The following is an 18,204-nucleotide window of genomic DNA, read 5'->3' as shown; positions in this document are numbered from 1 at the left end:
CATGTATAGAATATATCTTGAAAATGTCCATACCCAATTTGCCCCTTCTGTACCCATTCACATACCTGACTTGCCCCTTCTACATCCACCTACATACCCGACTTGCCCCTTCTGCATCCACCTACATACCTGACTTGACCCTCTGCATTCACCTACATACCCGAATTGCCCCTTCTGCATCCACCTACATACCCGAATTGCCCCTTCTGTATCCACCCACATACATCTCCCACCATCTCATTTCTTTTTGTAACTTACTGAGTTCAAATAGTGCTACCAGCTGGAATGTAGATTGACCTTTCTGGCTTGATCTTCTGAGGTAAACATAGTTGCTCTGGGTCATGTCTAGAAGACCCATGACATCTCACAGCATCTCTCCCGTCAACTGGCTTATATATTCTTTCTGCTCTTCTCTCTTTCCAATGTTCCTTGAGCAATGGAGGTGTTCCTTTTTCTCTTTAGTACTTATTTTTCAGACAGGCTACCCTTGATGTTGCTTTACATGTAGCTAGGGATGACTTTGAACTGAGCCTTTCACTTCCATCTTCCTGAGTACTAGGATTATAGGCATGTGCTATGTGCCTGGGTTTATGTGGTTCTAGGAATCAAACCCAGGTCTATGTGCCTGCTATGACAACAATCTATCAACTACATTACCCTTTGGGTCTATATCTGAGACTTATTTACAGTATTAGTTATATTTATTATATGTAGTATATAAGCACACGGCACTCAATTAATATGCATGTTTTAATGCTTTTATGTGTCTGCTAAAATGAATTCAAATTAATAGTAGCATTGGTCTAGGAGTGGCTCAAGTGGTAGAACACTTGCCTAACATGCCAATACCCCGTGATTCAATCTCTATCTCTGAAAACTGAGAGAGAGAGAGAGAGAGAGAGAGAGAGAGAGAGAGAGAGAGAGAGAGAGAGAGAGAGAGAGAGAATGTGTAGGCATGGTGGCACACATCTAACATCTTAGCATCAGGAGACAAAGGCAGGAGGATTGCTAGTTTAAGGCTAGCCTGAGTGAGGCCCTGTCTAAAACAAAACAAGAGATATGGCACTTGTTTGAGCAGCTGGAAGTGCTAATTACCCTGATTTGATCATTACACATTGAATGATTGCATTATACCTCATAAGCGCATATAATTATGTGTCAGTTACAAAGTGGAAACGGCCTGGAGTCTTGTGCAATGGACAGTGTATTTGACCTCTAGACAAAACGTGAAATGCATGAATGGTAGCGTTGGAACAGGAAGAAGGGTGCTTCAGTCGCTGCAATCTACACCGTAGCCAGACAACAGAAGTCAGAATTTAGACTTCAGCAATCACTAATTCAAATGGGTCTGCGTCTACAACTCACCTAGCTTCCCAGCTCACGCGCTCAAGCAACCCCCCCCCCACCCCGTCCCCCGCAATTCTTTGACACCACGTGAAGCCTCCGTCTTTGCTTGCTTTCTTACCCACCTAAATACCTGAATTACTATCACAATTGCTATTTTGCAAATGCCTCCAACTCCCCAGTTAAGGATCCAGCTTCCCTTCCAGCCCCTGCAGGAATCCAAATATTCATAGCCGCACTTTAACCTGTGCAGATCTACGATTGCTGCAGACATCTCCGTGACTGGGAAGGTTAATGATGATCACTCACGACTAGGCCCTGCGTGCGGCTGAAAATGCTCTTGCCGTAATCACCTCGCTCTCTTAAACAGCTCATTCTTACCTTGCTCACATTCTTCACGTCATCCCCTCCTACTCTCCACTCTTGAGTTGCCTCCTGTTTTGTTGGGGGGAAAATATATGCCAAGCAGATAAAAACGTCATCTTTCTGTGCGTTTTTCTTCCTTATGAACATTAACTGAACTTTTTCTTCTAATGACAAAACAGCTGTTCATTGTAGGGAGCCTAAGACCACAGAAAAATATAAAGGAAAGGTAGACTGAGGGTCTAGCTCAGTGGCAGAGTAATGGAACCCAGGGTTTGATTTTTGGTAGTTAAGAACAGAGAGAATGCTCCTAAATTCCGCTTCTCGAAGGCAGATCTGTTGGCATTTTGCTAATATCCTTCCAATCATTTTGATTCAAACACAAATGTAAACTTTTGATTTTTAAACAAGTCTAACATTTTATTTATTGTTATTGCTTGTGCGCACGTGCAGCCCGTGTGAGCTTTCATGTCACGGCGTGCTCGTGGAGGACAGGTGACAGTCCGTGGAGATGGCTCTCCTTCCACATTTATATGACCTCTAGGGATTGAACTCGGGTTTCCAGGCTTGCAGGACAATGCTTTTACCTGCTGAACCATGTTGCTGGCCTTTTATGCGTTTTTAAAATTTTAAAGTTATTTCCTAGTTTCCTTTTCTCATGTGCAGTTGCGCATTGCATGTTTTGTATGTGCGTGGACACACACAAGCGTAGGTGCAAATGCATGTGGGCGTGCATGCTGGTGAAGGCCCAAACTTGATGTCGGGGATCATCCTTGATTGTTCTTCCACCTTATTCATTGAGGCAGTTTCTCAACCAAACCCAGAGCTCGCAATATGGCTAGTCGTACCAGCTAGCTGGTTTTAGGGATCCCTAGTTTCTGTCTCCCAAGGCAGGTTACCACATCCACTCAGCATTTGGTAGGCTCTGTGGATCCAAACAATGGTCTTCATGCTTGCACAAGAACCATATCCCCAGCTTCCCTTTTCAGTTGTTGAGACAGAGTCTCATTCTACAGCCTAAGCTGTTGTGCTGGCTGGTTGTGTGTGTCAGCTTGACCTAAGTTACGGTCACCTTAGAAGAGGGAGTCTCAATTGAGAAAATGCCTCCGTAAGACTGGGTTGTAGGCAAGCCCGCAGGGAATTTTCTTAATTCGTGTTGATGGGGGAGGGCCCAGCCCGTGGTGGGTGGTACTATCCCTGGGCTGGTTGAGGTCCTGGGTTCTAAAAGAAAGCAGGTTGAGCAAACCATGTAAAACAAGCCAGTAAGCAGCACCCCTCCATGGCCTCTGCATCAGCTCCTGCCTCCCGGATTCTGCCCTGCTTGAGTTCCTGTCCTGACTTCCTTCAGTGGTGAACAGCAACACTGAAGTGTAAGCCAAATAAACCCTTTCCTCCCCAACTTGCTTTCTGGTCAGGGTGTTTTGTCACAGCAATAGAAACCCTAAGAAAGCTGTCCTGAAATTTACTCAGCCCAGGCTGTCCTTAAACTCAAGCAGATTCTCCTGCCTCAGGCTGAGTGTTGGGATTATAGGCATGAGCCACTTTCCTAGACCCATAATAAAAGACTTTGTGCATATTGCCAAACTATCTTCCTTCCAGAAAATTATAATTTGTGTTCTTACCAAAAGGAAACATGTCTGTTTTGCAATCTTACTAAATTTGAGATTTTTGTTAATCTTTTTAAATCTTTGTCAGTCTGCTTAGTGAAAATATTTACCCAGCTTTAATTTGCCCTTCTATTATGATGGCTAGCTGGTAAGGTCGAATATCTTTTCTCATGTCTATTGGCTATAATTCTTCCTGTTTAAGAATTGTCTGACCATGTCCTTTGGTTATTTGCTAGAACATTTGGTGTTCTCCTTTTTAATTTGAAGAGCTCTTTTTATATTAAAAATGTCAACTTTGTCTGATATATATTTTGTAAAATCATTCTCTAGTCTGTGTTTTTCTTTCAGTTTTGCCACTTGCAAGATTTTATTTTTTTTTCTTTCTTCATTCCCTCCTACCCCCTTTCTTTCCTTTTTGGTTTTTCGAGACAGGGTTTCTCTCTGTAGTCCTGGTTGTCCTAGAACTCACTTTGTAGACCAGATTGGCCTTGAACTCACTGAGATCCTCTTGCCTTTGCCTCCCAAGTGCTGGGATTAAAGGCATGTGAAGGTTTTATTTTTCATGTGTTTCTGAAACCTATTAAGGGCTAGGCATGCTGGGCACATGACTTTAATTCCAGCAGGCAAATCTTTGGGAGTTTGAGGCAAGCCTAGTCTACACTGAGTTCCAATCAGAGCTGTGGAGTGAGACCTTGTCTTAAAAATAGAAATAGCAACAACGAACTTACTAGAACTGAGGCTAGAGCACTTGCCTAGCATGTATGAGGCTCTAGATTTAATCCCTATGATTGAAAAACCAAACCAAAACATGATAATTTCCCCCCAAATACCTGCTTCCCTGCAAAAAAAAAAAAAACAACCTATCATGTTCCTTTGTGTTTCTGACTGTTGATCATGCCTAGAATTTAGTTTGGTTTGTGAAATTATAAAGATCTTGGTTTTTGCCTTAAAAAAAGGAAAAGAAATGGCTATACAGTAGTTCCAACTTTTTTCTTGAATGATTCTTTACCCCATAGATTTAAATAGTTCCTATATTGTATTTATTTGAATTTGCTTCTGGATTCTATTTTTTTGAGACAGAGTCTTACTGTGCAGTTCCAGTTGACCTGGAACTTGCTCTGTAGACCAGGGTGACCTTGAACTCAGAGATCCACCTGCCTCTACCTCCAACGTGCTAGGATGAATGGTGTGTACCATTACACCCAGCTTCCTATTGTGTTCTTTTATGTTTGCACTATTGCCTTATGATTTCCTTAGCAGTAGTTTCGTTATCTGGAAGAACAAACTGGCCTTTCTCCTACTGTTGATAATTTGTTTTTAGAATTTTCCTGGCTACCATTGCACATTTATTCTGAGAATCCTTTTCTTCTTTTAACACTGCGTCATGCTACTTTGTGAATTGGTTTGTATCCTTGCTCCCCTTTCTCTCTGAATCCATACTATTAATGACAGTCTTTTCAGGTGCTCATTTTAGAGTTCAAGCTGTCCACTAATCTTCGGCACTGTCTAATTCACGATTTTCACAAGGTTTTGTTAGATAGGACAAATAATTTATAGCTTATTCTAGTATAAGGAAAAAATTCTATGGCATCAGGGCCTCCAATGGATAATTAAAGGGCCTTTCTTCCCACTGAGACAGGGTTTCATGTAGCCCAGGCTGGCTTCAAACTCAATGTGTAGCAAAGATGCCCTTGAACTCCTAATCTATGCCCTGCCATTTATTATTATTGCATAGTCTCAATATGCACCTGCTTCGTTTATATTCTCTCTTCGTCTCTTCTTTTTTATTTTATTTTACTGTTTAAATTCTCATTTGTAGCGTCTAGAGAGGCCACATAGGTCAAAAAAGAATTGGGGATACTCATGCAATAAAAAATTTTCTACCTTTTTGGTGTGTATTTTCCTTTATTTACTGGTCCTTCCAGTGCAGTGGCATTTCTGACTTTGTAGTCCTATTTACAAACAATGTTAACCAATAGTTATGTGATTCATGTATGCCTTTTCTCTTTTTTATTTCATGTGCACGGGTGTTTTGTCTGCATGCATGTCTATGTGAAGGTGTCAGAACCCCTGGAACTGGAGTTATAGACAGTTGTGATCTGCCATGTAGGTGCTGGAATTGAACCTGGGTCCTCTGGAAGAGCAGCTAGTGCTCTTAATTAACCACTAAGCCATCTCTCTAGGCCCCTTGATGTCCTTTCTAATATTAAATAATCATTAAGAGTTAAGAGCTCTAAGATAAATGTGAAGGGTTGTTGTAGGTTGTTCATTTATCTGCTTATCTATGAATAAAGAAGCTATGGTTGAATCAGAAATCTACATGTGGTAATAGCATTAGGAAGCCCTTCATTTGCCAACCAGGAAATGGGAAACAATAATAGGAATTGACAGTTGTTATTTGCTGTATTCTATTTGCCCCTGGTCTACATTATTTTTTTAAAGATTTATTTATTTATTTTGTAGACTGTATTCTTTCTGAATGTATGCCTGCAGGCCAGAAGAGGGCGCCAGGTCTCATTACAAGATGGTTGTGAGCCACTATGTTGTTGCTTGGAATTTAACTCAGGACTTCTGGAAGAATATCCAGTGATCTCAATCGCTGAGCCATCTTTCCAGCCCTGTTCTACATTCTGTTTTGTTTTGATTTTTGTGTTTTGTTTTTCAAGACAGGATTTCTCTGTGTAGCTTTGATGCCTGTCCTGGAACTGGCTTTTTTTTAAAAAATATTTATTTATTTATTATGTATACAGTATTCTGTCTGTGTGTATGTCTGCAGGCCAGAAGAGGACACCAGACCCCATTACAGATGGTTGTGAGCCACCATGTGGTTGCTGGGAATTGAACTCAGGACCTTTGGGAGAGCAGGCAATGCTCTTAACCTCTGAGCCATCTCTCCAGCCCCTGGAACTGACTTTTGTAAGACCAAACTGGCCTCGAACTCACAGAGATCTGACGGTCTCTGCTTCTGAGTGCTGAGATGAAGGCGTGCACCACCACCACCTGGCACCTGTTCTACATTCTTTTTGTTTGTTTGTTTTTTGAGACAGGGTTTCTCTATAGCTTTGGAGCCTGTCCTGGAACTAGTTCTTGTAGACCAGGCTGGCCTTGAACTCACAGAGACTTGCCTGCCTCTGCCTCCCTAGGATTAAAGGTGTGCGCCACCACTGCCCAGTCCTGTTCTACATTCTTTATGTGTAGGTGGAGACTGTTCCTTCGTTTCCTGGCTGTCCAGACCCGAAATAATCACACAGAAGCTATATTAATTAAAACACTGCTTGACCTATTAGCTTAGGATTCTTATTAATTCTTACTAACTCTTACATATTAAATTAACCCATTTCTATTATTCTGTGTATCGCCACAAGGCTGTGGCTTACGGGGTAAAGTTCCAGTGTCTGTTTCCTACACGTCATCTCTTTTCTCCTCTATCTCTGCTTGGAATTCCTACCTGGCTCGCTTCTGCCCTGCCATTTTGTGGATGAGGAAATTAGGCTGGATTTGAACAACTGCATTCTAAGCTGTAGTTCTGTTTCTTTTCTTGTTTTTTCGAGACAGGGTTTCTCTGTGGCTTTGGAGCCTGCCCTGGAACTAGCTCTTGTAGACCAGGCTGGCCTCGAACTCACAGAGATCCGCCTGCCTCTGCCTCCCGAGTGCTGGGATTAAAGGCGTGCACCACCACTGCTCGGCAGGAAGCTTTCTTCTATGATTTTGTTGAAAATATTTTCTGTGCCTTTAACCTGAGTTTCTTTTCCTTCCTTTATTCCTATTATTCATAGATTTGGTCTTTTTTTTTTTTTTTGGTTTTTCGAGACAGGGTTTCTCTGCAGTTTTTTTAGAGCCTGTCCTGGAACTAGCTCTTGTAGACCAGGCTGGCCTCGAACTCACAGAGATCCGCCTGCCTCTGCCTCCCGAGTGCTGGGATTAAAGGCGTGCGCCACCACCGCCCGGCTAGATTTGGTCTTTTTATTGTGTCCCAGACTTACTGGATGTTTTTGTGCCAGGATTTTAAAATATTTAACATTTTCTTTGAGGTATCCATTTCTTTTATCATGTCTTTAATGCCTGAGAGTCTCTCTTCCATCTCTTGTATTCTGTTGGCGAGATTCTTGCCTCTGAGGTTTCTGTCCCTAAATTTTTCATTTCCAAGTTTCCCTCAGTTTGGGTTTCCTTTATTGGTTCTAGCTAGTTTCACTTTCAAGTCTTCAACTGTCTTATTCATTTCCTTCTACTGTTTGTGTTTTCATAGATTTCTTTAAGGGATTTATTTCCTCTTTAAGGAACTCTATCATATTCTTAAAGACTGTTTTAAGGTCTTTTTCTTTTGCTTTGGCTATGTTGCTGTTCTCAGTGCCTGCTGTGATAGGATTGCTGGGCTCCAGAGGAGACATGTTATCCTGCTCGTTATTGATTGTGTCTTTATGTGGAGTCTAGGCATTTGGGTTTGGGAAGCTTGTAATTGTAGGTGCTGTTCTCTGGTCTTGGCTTTGTTAGATGGATGTTTTGTTCTTTGGTTTCTGTTGCTCTCTCTGGTTCTTACATAGGAGGGTATGGCGGCTGTGTGGTGAAATTCTGGGATCTTGATAGGTGTGTCCACTAGGGGATCTGGGTAAAACGTTTTTTCTAGGCTTTGGAAGCTGATATTTAGGAATAGGGATGGACTCGGAGGTTAGGATGAAGTAGTCCATAGGAGGGATGGAAAGCACGGTGTTCCACCAGGATCTGTGTAGTCCCCTGGAAATGGGGGCAGAGAGGGAGGAGAGGCAGCAGTAGGTAAGCCTGCTATCTGGGATGAGACTGGGGATTGGACTGAAAAGAATGGCGGAAGAGGAGGAGGTCTGCAGTTTGCCTAGCTGCTTATCTGGCTGGAGTGCTCAACTTCTTATTTGTTTTGAGGTTTTGATGCTGCTTACTTAGTTCTTTGCTGGCTTTCCCAGGTGGACCCAGAATACCTGGCTCAGTGGATTCTCTTGCTTCAGCCTCTGACTGCGGGGACTCCAAGTCTGTGCTGTTGTCGCCTATTCCTCCCTGGTTTTAAACGCTGAGCAGCAGTGTCTCCTTTCTCCTCCCCCCCCCCCCCCCTTTGTAGTGTGCAAGCAGGCGAATTCCTGCTCTTTTCTTTCTGTAATCTTTGCTGCCACCTGTCCTGTCCTTGAACGGTGGTACACCTCTGGCTTTACAGCACAGCCCTTGCCCTGAGAGTCTCATTCCACTTTCGTCCAGTGAAGAGAATCTAGATGGGATTCCAAAGCTTAGGATCAATATAGGGTAAAGGCCAATTGGGAGTGGCCTTTGATGACGTAGTGGAGGGGGAGGGGCTTTGCTCCCCGGAGGAGTATAAGAGGCACATTTGAGGCCTAGGAACTGGCGTGACAGCAGGTGAGTGGTTTTGTGGGCAGGTTTCTTTCATCTTGTCTCTGTGTGTTTTATTGAACTCTGAGCCTCTCTCCTGTTGCCCAAGTTGGCGCTTTAAAACTAGCAAGAAGAATGGGCCATTTGATGGATACTTTTTAGAGCCACCCCAAGCAATAGTTTGGAGCGAGCAGTTTGTGGGCAGTCACTTTGATGAGGTCGGAGGGGTGTGAACTGCAGGGCCGCGCCAGAAATTGTCGGCTCCAGCGCTGCGATGAGGGCCAGAGCGGGAAAGAGCGGCAAGGAACGAGGTGGCTGATGGGATGCGTCTGAGAAGCGTTGAACAAAGTGGTGGGCGGGGCCCCGCGTGCCAGTCTGACCAATCACAGAGCGCAGCTCAGACTGGGTCTCGCTTTGGGCAGTGAGGGCCTCGGGAGGCCTTGTGAGAATCTTTCTGCGGTGAGACAGCGGGGTGACACAGCGGAGCGGCCGTCCTCAAGAACTTTGGGGGTTTTGGCTTCCTCAACTTCCCCGCACTTTTAGGTAATAAGTAAAGGGGAAAATTGTCTGGAAAAAAAGTGTTTTTGAGGGGCTGGAGTGATGGCTCAGCGGTTAAGAGCATTGGTTGTTCTCCCAGAGGACCGGGGTTTAATTCCCAGCAGCCGCATGGCAGTTCACACCTGTCTGTAACTCCTGTTCCAGGGCTTCTGACACCCTCACACACATATGTGCAGACAAAATGCCAATGCACATAAACTAAAAGTAAATTTAAAAGACGTTTCTGAGACATTAGAGAATAAAGTATTAATACATAAGTAAGTACGTTTTTCTTGTTTCATAGGCTGGATCCAGAGATTTAAGAAATGGATGGCATTGTTGACTTTTGCTTCATGGACTTTAAAGGTACCAAGCCTTGCATGGTAACAGAAATGTCAAAGTCTTTTCAGTATTGTTTAAGGTTTTTAACCCCCCATTTTAACCACTGGCTTCTTGTGACAGAGTTTTTGCCGTGCCTCAGCCTGGCCTAACCTTATGTAGCTCAGGCTATCCTCAGACTTGCAATCCTTTGACCTCAGCATCCAGAATGCAGGTGTCAACCACCATACCTGGCCTACAATCCCAGCATTTGCAATACTGCTGAACCTCAAGTATCTCTTCCTCTCAAAAGACAAAACAAAACATAAAGGACCTATGTGATAGCTGGGTGGGAGCGTTTGCCTTTCACGTGTAAAGCCCAGGATTGGAGGTCTGGGATGTAGGGATGTCTCTTAAGTGTATCTTTTCAGAGTATCCGTTGCTCCGACTTTCCTCATTTATGCACCAGAAACACTAGATATTTCTGGTACCTTTTATGAGCTAGTGTAAGGAAACAAAGTTCACAATCCATAGCTTATTTTCTGGTCATAGTCCATATTTTTTCCTGGAATTTTAGGATATACAGAATTATACTGTTTCCAGTTGAAAAATTCTGTGTTAAAAATACATTTAAAAATTATTGCAAGCAGGATGATACTAGAAACCTATTGTTGGAGGTAGTGGAGATGCTTAAGATCTTCTTGTCCTAATTATAAGGCCTGAATAAGGGCAGTGAGCTTTTCCTCAGGGGCAGTGATTTGAGAAAGTGCATTTGCTTCTATGGTGCCAAGGCAACTAACCACTGTATACCCTGCTTTTTAAATGCGTTTAACAGAACACTGCCACCATCCACAAACCATTCAACCTCAGGGCTATAAAGAGGTGGATCCTTAAAAAAATTACTGTAAGGGCAGGTGAGTATGCTTAGCCAATAAAAATGCCTGCCACCAAGCCAGACGACCTGTTGGTCTCTGGGATCCATGTGGTAGGAGAGAACCAATTCTGGAAAACTGTCCTCTAACCTCCATGCTGGTGATGAGCCAAAATAAACACACACACACACACACACACACACACACACACACACACACACGTTGAAATAAAAATAAAATCAATTACTGCAAGATAGGAAACTAGTTTGAGGTCATTCTAGGCAGCATAATGAGCCTATACCTCACTAAGGGTATTATCAAGCTTCATAACATCTTTTTCTATTGTAGCACGAATTCTAATTATTGTTAATAATAAAAACCCAGAGTCAGATATAGAAGTTGATGCTGAAGATCAGAGAAGCAGAGCAGCCAGCCACCAGAGAGTTCTTTTACCTCTACCAATGCTCAGACCAAAGGGGTGATCCTGTCCTCAGAATGCCTCCTCAGTCTGCAGCTGTCTCCACCAAACCCTCAGAGGGCACTGAGCTCCTGTCTCTTCCTGCCTTATATTCCTCTCTCCATCCAGCCATATCACTCCTGTCTCCACCTCCATTGTACTGGGATCACCTTTGTGTGAGCTCTGTTTCTCTTAAAAAGACTGATTCTGTTTCTCTTTTAAACAGTTCAGGGTGACCTTGAACTAACATACCTGTCTGTCTCCCAAGTGCTGGGATTAAAGGTGTGTGTCCCCACTCCCTGGCCTCTAGTGGCTTAGCTCTGCACTCTGATCTTCAGGCAAACTTTATTTGTTAAAACATAAACAAAATATTACTACATCCTTTGTCACCAGGCTTGCCCCCAAATGCCTTTACCCACAGAACCTTGGCCTGTCTTCCTGGTTTTAGATAATAGCTATCATAGCAGGTATGAAGTGCTACATCATTTTCTTCTTCTGCTTTGTTTGTTTGTTTTTTTGTGGCAGGGTTTCTCTGTGTAACAGCTCTAGCTGTCCTGAAACTCACTTCATAGCCCAGGATGGCCTTGAATTCACAGAGATCCACCTGCCTCTGTCTCCCAAGTGCTGGGATTAAAGGTGCGTGCCCCACTGTCCAGCTCGCCTCCTGCTTTTTAGTTTATTCTTTTTTACGTGTGTGTGTGTGTGTGTGTGTGTGTGTGTGTATACATGCTCACACATACCATGGTGGACATATGGAGGTCAAAGGACAACTTATAGGGATCAGTTCTCTCCTTCCACCATGTGAGTCCTAGGACTGAATTCAGGTTGCCAAGCTTGGCAGCAAGTGCCTTTACCCATGGGGCTGTCTCACTAGCCTCTGTACTGGAATTCTTAGTTTGTTCATGCATTGTTCTCTTGGCTTCAGTGATCATGTTGACAGGATTGCTCTTTTAAATCCGTTGTCAGGTAAATAATATATTTTTCAATAGGATCAGTTTCTGGAGGTTTGTTCCTCTGGAACCTTTTTGCTTCATTCTTCATTTTCCTTGACTCTGTTGTTTTTTGTGCATTAGGCAAGGACAGCATCTTCCTGTCTTCATGGACCTTTGTGTAGGAAAAGGACCCCTACTAGTCAAGTCAGCCCAGCTTCTCTGAGAGCCTCTCCCAACTCATTTCTTCCCCAGGGAGAAGTAGGCAGCTGGGCTTTTGTCTGCTTGCTCAGTGCTAAGGCAGAGGGTGTTGAACAGTGGCTCTTAACAGTCCAGGCCATGTTACTTCTCTTCCCTGAGAGGCTAAACCATGCTGGACTCAGAGCTCTAAACTGAAGACACAATATTTTTTTTTGGGGGGGGGTAGCCTGAAGAAGATGATGGGACACTAACTTTTTATCTCTCCAGGGGAAGCTGGGGGTTAGGATTGTTCATTTGTGAAGCTGTATCGTGACTGCTTGTTTTGTCCATGAAGTTAGCTTGCCCTGCATCTTTCCCTTGTTTCCTTCTAGGATTAGGACACTGCTCATATGTGTAGAACACTGCTCTGACTAGGTGCCTGGGGACTATGTTACATGCAGCTTTACTTTCTACATGAGACAACTTATTGCTTGGATTCACTAGCATCCTACTCATTTCATGTTGGGACTTCCTGAAACATGAATTATCCTGCCACACACAACAATGACTTAGAGTGTGATTTTAGTCCATGGCCAAGTCTGTTTGCCATGCTATCCACTTTTTTTGATATTTGAGCTGTTTTTTTTTTATTTGTACCAGTCTCTGCAATTAGAATAGTTTAGATTAGCATACAGTTGGAGCCCTAGTGTGGTACTCTGAATGGTTTTGGTACATCTCCTTTATGTTCTCCCACCCCCGCTATAGTTTTCTTGGTCTGTCACCTTGTCCCACAGCCTTGTTATAGTCTATTTGTGTTGCCTACGAAGTTAGGCCATCTTTTGGAAGTCTCTTCATTTCTGCTAGGTAAGTGCTCTACTGCTGCTCTACACTGTTTCCACTGCCTTTTCAGTGCTAGGGGTCGAACCCATTGTACAAAATACTAAGGTCTCCTTCCTGTATAGAGTAGTTTAGCAGTTAAATGAGAATGCACCTGACAAAAGCCTTGATTTGAAGCCCTATGCAAGTGCTATCCCCCCCCCCCCCTTTTGAGTTGGAGATCTCACTCTGTAGCCCAGACTGGCTTCTCAAGTTCTTAGATTACAGGTGTGAGCCATCACATCTCACTTTTGGTTCTTTTCTCCCTAAAGAAGATGCATGTAATCACTGTGACATGAAGTAGAATCTTGAACTGACCCTGGTAGACCTTTGCGTTGCTTTGGCTTTTGACTGACTGGTTGAGCTGATGGAGGTCACTGAGGGTGGGGGACACCGGCAGGCCTTTTGATAGATTTTTCTATGTAGTAACAGAAATTTCTTTCTTCAAAGACAGGGGAAATGTTTATTTTTTTATTGCACTGTACTTAGAATCTTGTCTACCTAATTAGCATTAATTGATGCTGGTTAACAGGGCCACCACAATTGAATGATGCCAGAGTTTTAGCTAGCAGGAATCTTATTTCAATTAGATAGACTGAAATCATGTCATAATTATACTTTATTCTGATAGCATAGTTTAATCATTTTTTGTTTACAGTGTTACAGTGTTGCTTGATACAACCTTAATATGACATGTTGTCTTCACGTCTTAGGAAAATTACATTTAGAAGTTCTTTTGTGAGCTTATTCCAAAAGTAAATTTCCCCTTTCTAGTGTAACCCCTATTCAGCTGTGTGATCTTTAGTCCCTACCCAGCTTTTTAGTCCCTACCCAGTTTTTTTTTGACTGCATTTTATCCTAAAGGACTGCAGTATGACTTTGCCTCTGCTGGCGTCAATCAAGTTGTTCCACTGAGTGACACTGAAAATGTGTTTTGAAAGGATCAGAATTATTTTGATAAAGGGGAATTATATAAAACATTAACTGCTTAAAATATTCAGAACTCAAAATTATTGCTTCACAGTCTTATATATGCCGCAGCCAGAAATTATAGTAGTTTATCTACCATGACATCTTAGGGTCTTTTATTGTTGTTTAGTTATCATGACAGGGTCTCACAGTGTAGCCGTGGCTGGCCTGAAACTCACTATGTAGACCAGGCTAGCCTTGGATTTATGATAATCTGCTTGTCTCTGCCTTCTGAGTGCTGGGATTATAGGAAAGCCCCTTAAACCATATTTTGTGATTTAAAAAACCCCAGCAACTCAAAAATACATATGGGTTTCTGGCTGGTTAATGTAACTCAGTAGTAGAACACTTAACTAGCATTTTAAAGGCCTTGGATCTACTACCTAACACCAAAAATTTTTATTCCAGTTTGTCTTATTTTTAGTATTTCAAGTGTAGTTATCAAAGTCAATGGTAAAATACCTGTATGGTATTCTTGAGGCCTTAAGTTTGATATCTAGCACTTATTATTTTAAATAAAAAAATCTGCTTTAAAACAGCATTTGGCTAGGTGATGGTGGCACATGTCTTCAATTCCAGCACTCAGGAGGCAGAGGCAGGTGGATCTCTGAGTTTGAGACCAGCCTGGTTTACAGAGTGAGCCTTGAAAAACAGCAACAACAAAACAAAAAGTCAGTATTTGGATTTTTAAAAACATCATTTAAGAATATCCCTCATCGCCGGGTGGTGGTGGCGCATGCCTTTAATCCCAGCACTCGGGAGGCAGAGGCAGGCGGATCTCTGAGTTCGAGGCCAGCCTGGTCTACAAGAGCTAGTTCCAGGACAGGCTCTAGAAACTACAGGGAAACCCTGTCTCGAAAAAAACAAACAAAAAAAACCCAAAAAACAAAACAAAACAAAACAAAAAGAATATCCCTCATCCTGTTACCAATATTTTAAGCCAGGACTATAATATATGAATATCATATCAAAATAAACTTACCCGATCTTTGAAGAATCAAGCTTTTTTATAGATTTTTACTTTTTAACCAAGACCTTGTGCATGCTAGCAAGTGCTGTACCACTAAGTTATATCCCCTGTCTAAGTTGTTGTATATGAATCTTTAGTTAAATAATTTATGGAAAGGAGAAAAGGTACAGATTTGTTTTTCATATATATCTTATCGCCTGTTGTATTAAAGGTATATGTGGTATATTTTCGATAATATCTATGGTTATCCAGCGTTATCCTAGTTAGGGTTAATATTGCTGTGATGAAACATCATGATCAAAAGCAAACTGGGGAGGGAAGGGTTTATTTGGCTTACACTTCAGCCTTGCTGTTCATCACTGAAGGAAGTCAGAACAGGAACTCAAACAGCAAGAACCTGGAGACAGGTATTGACACAGAGGCCTTGGAGGAGTGCTGCTTATTGGTTTGGTAATCATGGCTTGCTCAGCCTGCTTCTTTTCCTTTCCTTTCCTTTCCTTTCCTTTCCTTTCCTTTCCTTTCCTTTCCTTTCCTTTCCTTTCCTTTCCTTTCCTTCCTCCCTCCTCCCTCTCTCCTCCTTCCTCTTTTCTCCTTTCTCCTTTCCTCTCTCCTTTCCTCTCTCCTTTCCTTTCCTTTCCTTTCCTTTCCTTTCCTTTCCTTTCCTTTCCTTTCCTTTCCTTCCTCCCCTTCTCCCCTCCTCTCCTCGATCAGAAGATCCCATCCTATTTCTCTATTTCCTTCCTTATCCTTTTACCTATTCCTTTCATTCCTTTCCTTCCTTTCCTTCCTTCTTTCCTTCCTTCCTCCCTCCTCCGCTCCTGTCCCTCTCTCCTCCTTCCTCTTAGAATTTCTCCTTTCTCCTTCCTTATCCTTTCCCTCTCTCCTCCTTCCTCTTTTCTCCTTTCCTTTCCTTTCCTTTCCTTTCCTTTCCTTCTTTCTTTTTTTTTTTTTGAGACAGGATTTCCTCTGTGAGACAGTCCTGTCTGTCCTGGAACTCATTCTGTATACGAGGCTGGCTTTGACTTCACAGAGATCCACCTGCCTCTGCCTCCCTGACCTCAAACTCGCAGAGATCCACCTGCCTCTGTCTCCCAAGTGCTGGGATTAAAGGCATTCATCACCACTGCCCGGCCTTAGCCAACTTTCTTATAGAACTCAGGACTACCAGCCCAAGTATGGCACCACCCACAATGGACTGGATACTTCACCATTTTCTTAATCATTAATTAAGAAAATGCCATACAGCCAGCTGTTATAGAGGCATTCTCTCAGTTGAGGTGCCCTCCTTTCAGATAACTCCAGTGTGGGTCAAGCTGACATATAACTAGCCAACACAAATGGATACTAAAGACTCCATGTGCTATAGAAATATTTGAGCATAATTTGCTTTGACTCTTTATTTAAATCCACTTCCTAACATTTGGGTGAAAATGATAATTTATTGTAGCAGAGTAAAGATCTGTTCGTTGAATTTGGAAGTATAGATTAGTGTTATAGCTCTTGCCTAACATGTGTGAGGCCCTGAATCCCAACATGCACATACACCCCTTCAGATATACATCTGTTTAGCACTGTTCGAAGATACTTTTATAGAATTTATATAACTAATAATAACATTTTTGCATTTTGTATGATGGTCAGAAATGTTAAAGGAAAAGATGTATCATATGGAAACTTTGTTACATGAGTTTGGAAAAAATTCCTCAATTTTGGTAATATGAAAGGTATCAATTTTGACTCTACATCATGTTTTTGTTTTAATGAATTCCATAACTTAGTAAGATTCAGCTATAGGGAGGATCTGGTGCTCAGATTGTTTAGAAAATAGTGACATCATTTATACAGATTCAGTAACTGGATAATGTTGTCTCTAATTGGATATGTCATTTCTTTTATTACAAAGCAAGGCCAATACTTCAGAGCCAGCATAAATTAATGTTTTACTAATTCTTGCAAGTAATAATAAATATTTCAGTTTTGCAAAATATATACCCTCCTAATTTCTACATTTTTAAAGTTGTAAGACATTGTTAATGTCTATTTTATAGTATTTTTAACTTTATAATAACATTACATTTTGTGGGGTCAATATATTTCACTTTCTGAGTGATAATCAAGTTCAAGTTAATTTCAGTGAAGACTGTACCCTATCTTTTTTTCATTTTAAACACTTCTTAACTTGATTAAATAAAATGCTCTTCACAAAGTTTTCCCTGACAACGAGAGATTGAGAACAATTTCATTGTAATCATTAAGTAAGAACTAACACCAAAAGTACATGTAATATCAACTCATTCCTGTTGAATCTAGTTCATTATGGGGTTTCTTAACACTCTTGGATGGAATCTTCCCTTCCCCCTAAGAATGCTTCCTAAGTGTTTGGAAAACTCTACCAAGGTATGAGAGTTTCTGGAGACACAGTTGATCCCTGCTCCCTCCATCAGTGGATCCAGATGTTTTTCTAGTCAATGGTTCTTCTGCCTGGGTTCTAACACATTTGCCTGGGCTCCAAAACATCTGTTTTTAAGAATGTCTATGTGGATTACCCACATAGTCTTTTTTTCTCTGTACCCTATCTTTAGCTAAAAGAAATTTTATTTTCAGTTTCTACTTTTAGGATAATTTCAAGTTCCTTAGCATTGTATTTATTTGGCCAAAGATCTACGAACAAGTTTCACAATGCTTTGCTAACTTTAATTATGATAAGTTCGTAACACATTTATTACTCATTGTTATTTCAGAAATTGTTAGAACCCTGATCATAAGTGGTAATTCATGGAGACTGCATGAAATAATTGACAGAGTCTTCGTGAACATACCAAATATCAACAGTGAGTTTCTGGCTGAAATACAGAGTATTCAGGTTGGTAAAAATTATTTTGTTTATGGTAATCTTTTGGTGATAAGTTTGTTTAAAGTTTTATTTTTAATTGTGTACAGTTGTGTGTCTGCACGTGAGTTTGTGCATGTGAGTACAGGTTCCTGTGGAAGCCAGAGTCCTCAGATCCTCTGGAGCTATGCTCAGCTCCTCTGCAACAGTAGTATATGCTCTTAACCACACACCCTTTTTTAAGACAGGGTCTCATACTGAACCTGGAATTCACTGGCTGGCCAAGAATAGCTGGCCTGCAGGCCCTAGTGCGCCTTCTGTTTCTGCCTTCCCAGTGCTAGCACCCTAGATGTGCACCACCATGTCTGGGTTTTATGTGGGTGATTGAGGATCTGAGTTCAGGTCCTCATTGTTGTATAGCTCTCTAGCACCTATTCCTGTATTTTCCTGTAAGGGTTTTAGGGCCAGTCAGATGGCTTAACGGGTAAAGTATCTCTTGCCAAGCCTGACAACCTAAGTTTGATTCCTAAGATTCACATGGTGGATGGAGAAAATCAATTTCCATAAGTTGTCCTTGAACCTGTGTAACAGGAGGATCAGGCT

General features: G+C 41.9%; 1 protein-coding gene across 1 annotated transcript in view; it reads left to right on the top strand.

The window, feature by feature from the left end:
* The first annotated feature begins 9,526 nt into the window (after positions 1 to 9,526).
* The window catches only part of Tex11 (testis expressed 11), a 327,793-nt gene continuing 319,115 nt past the window's right edge, over positions 9,527 to 18,204 (top strand). The window contains exons 1-2 of the mRNA XM_038317046.1: positions 9,527 to 9,566; positions 17,513 to 17,634. Of these exons, the coding sequence (XP_038172974.1) occupies positions 9,527 to 9,566; positions 17,513 to 17,634 (162 nt within the window). The remainder of the gene's footprint in view (positions 9,567 to 17,512; positions 17,635 to 18,204) is intronic.

The sequence above is a fragment of the Arvicola amphibius genome, chromosome X, assembly GCF_903992535.2.
Source record: "Arvicola amphibius chromosome X, mArvAmp1.2, whole genome shotgun sequence".
Classification (NCBI taxonomy): domain Eukaryota; kingdom Metazoa; phylum Chordata; class Mammalia; order Rodentia; family Cricetidae; genus Arvicola; species Arvicola amphibius.
This window is presented reverse-complemented; position numbering and strand designations above follow the sequence as displayed.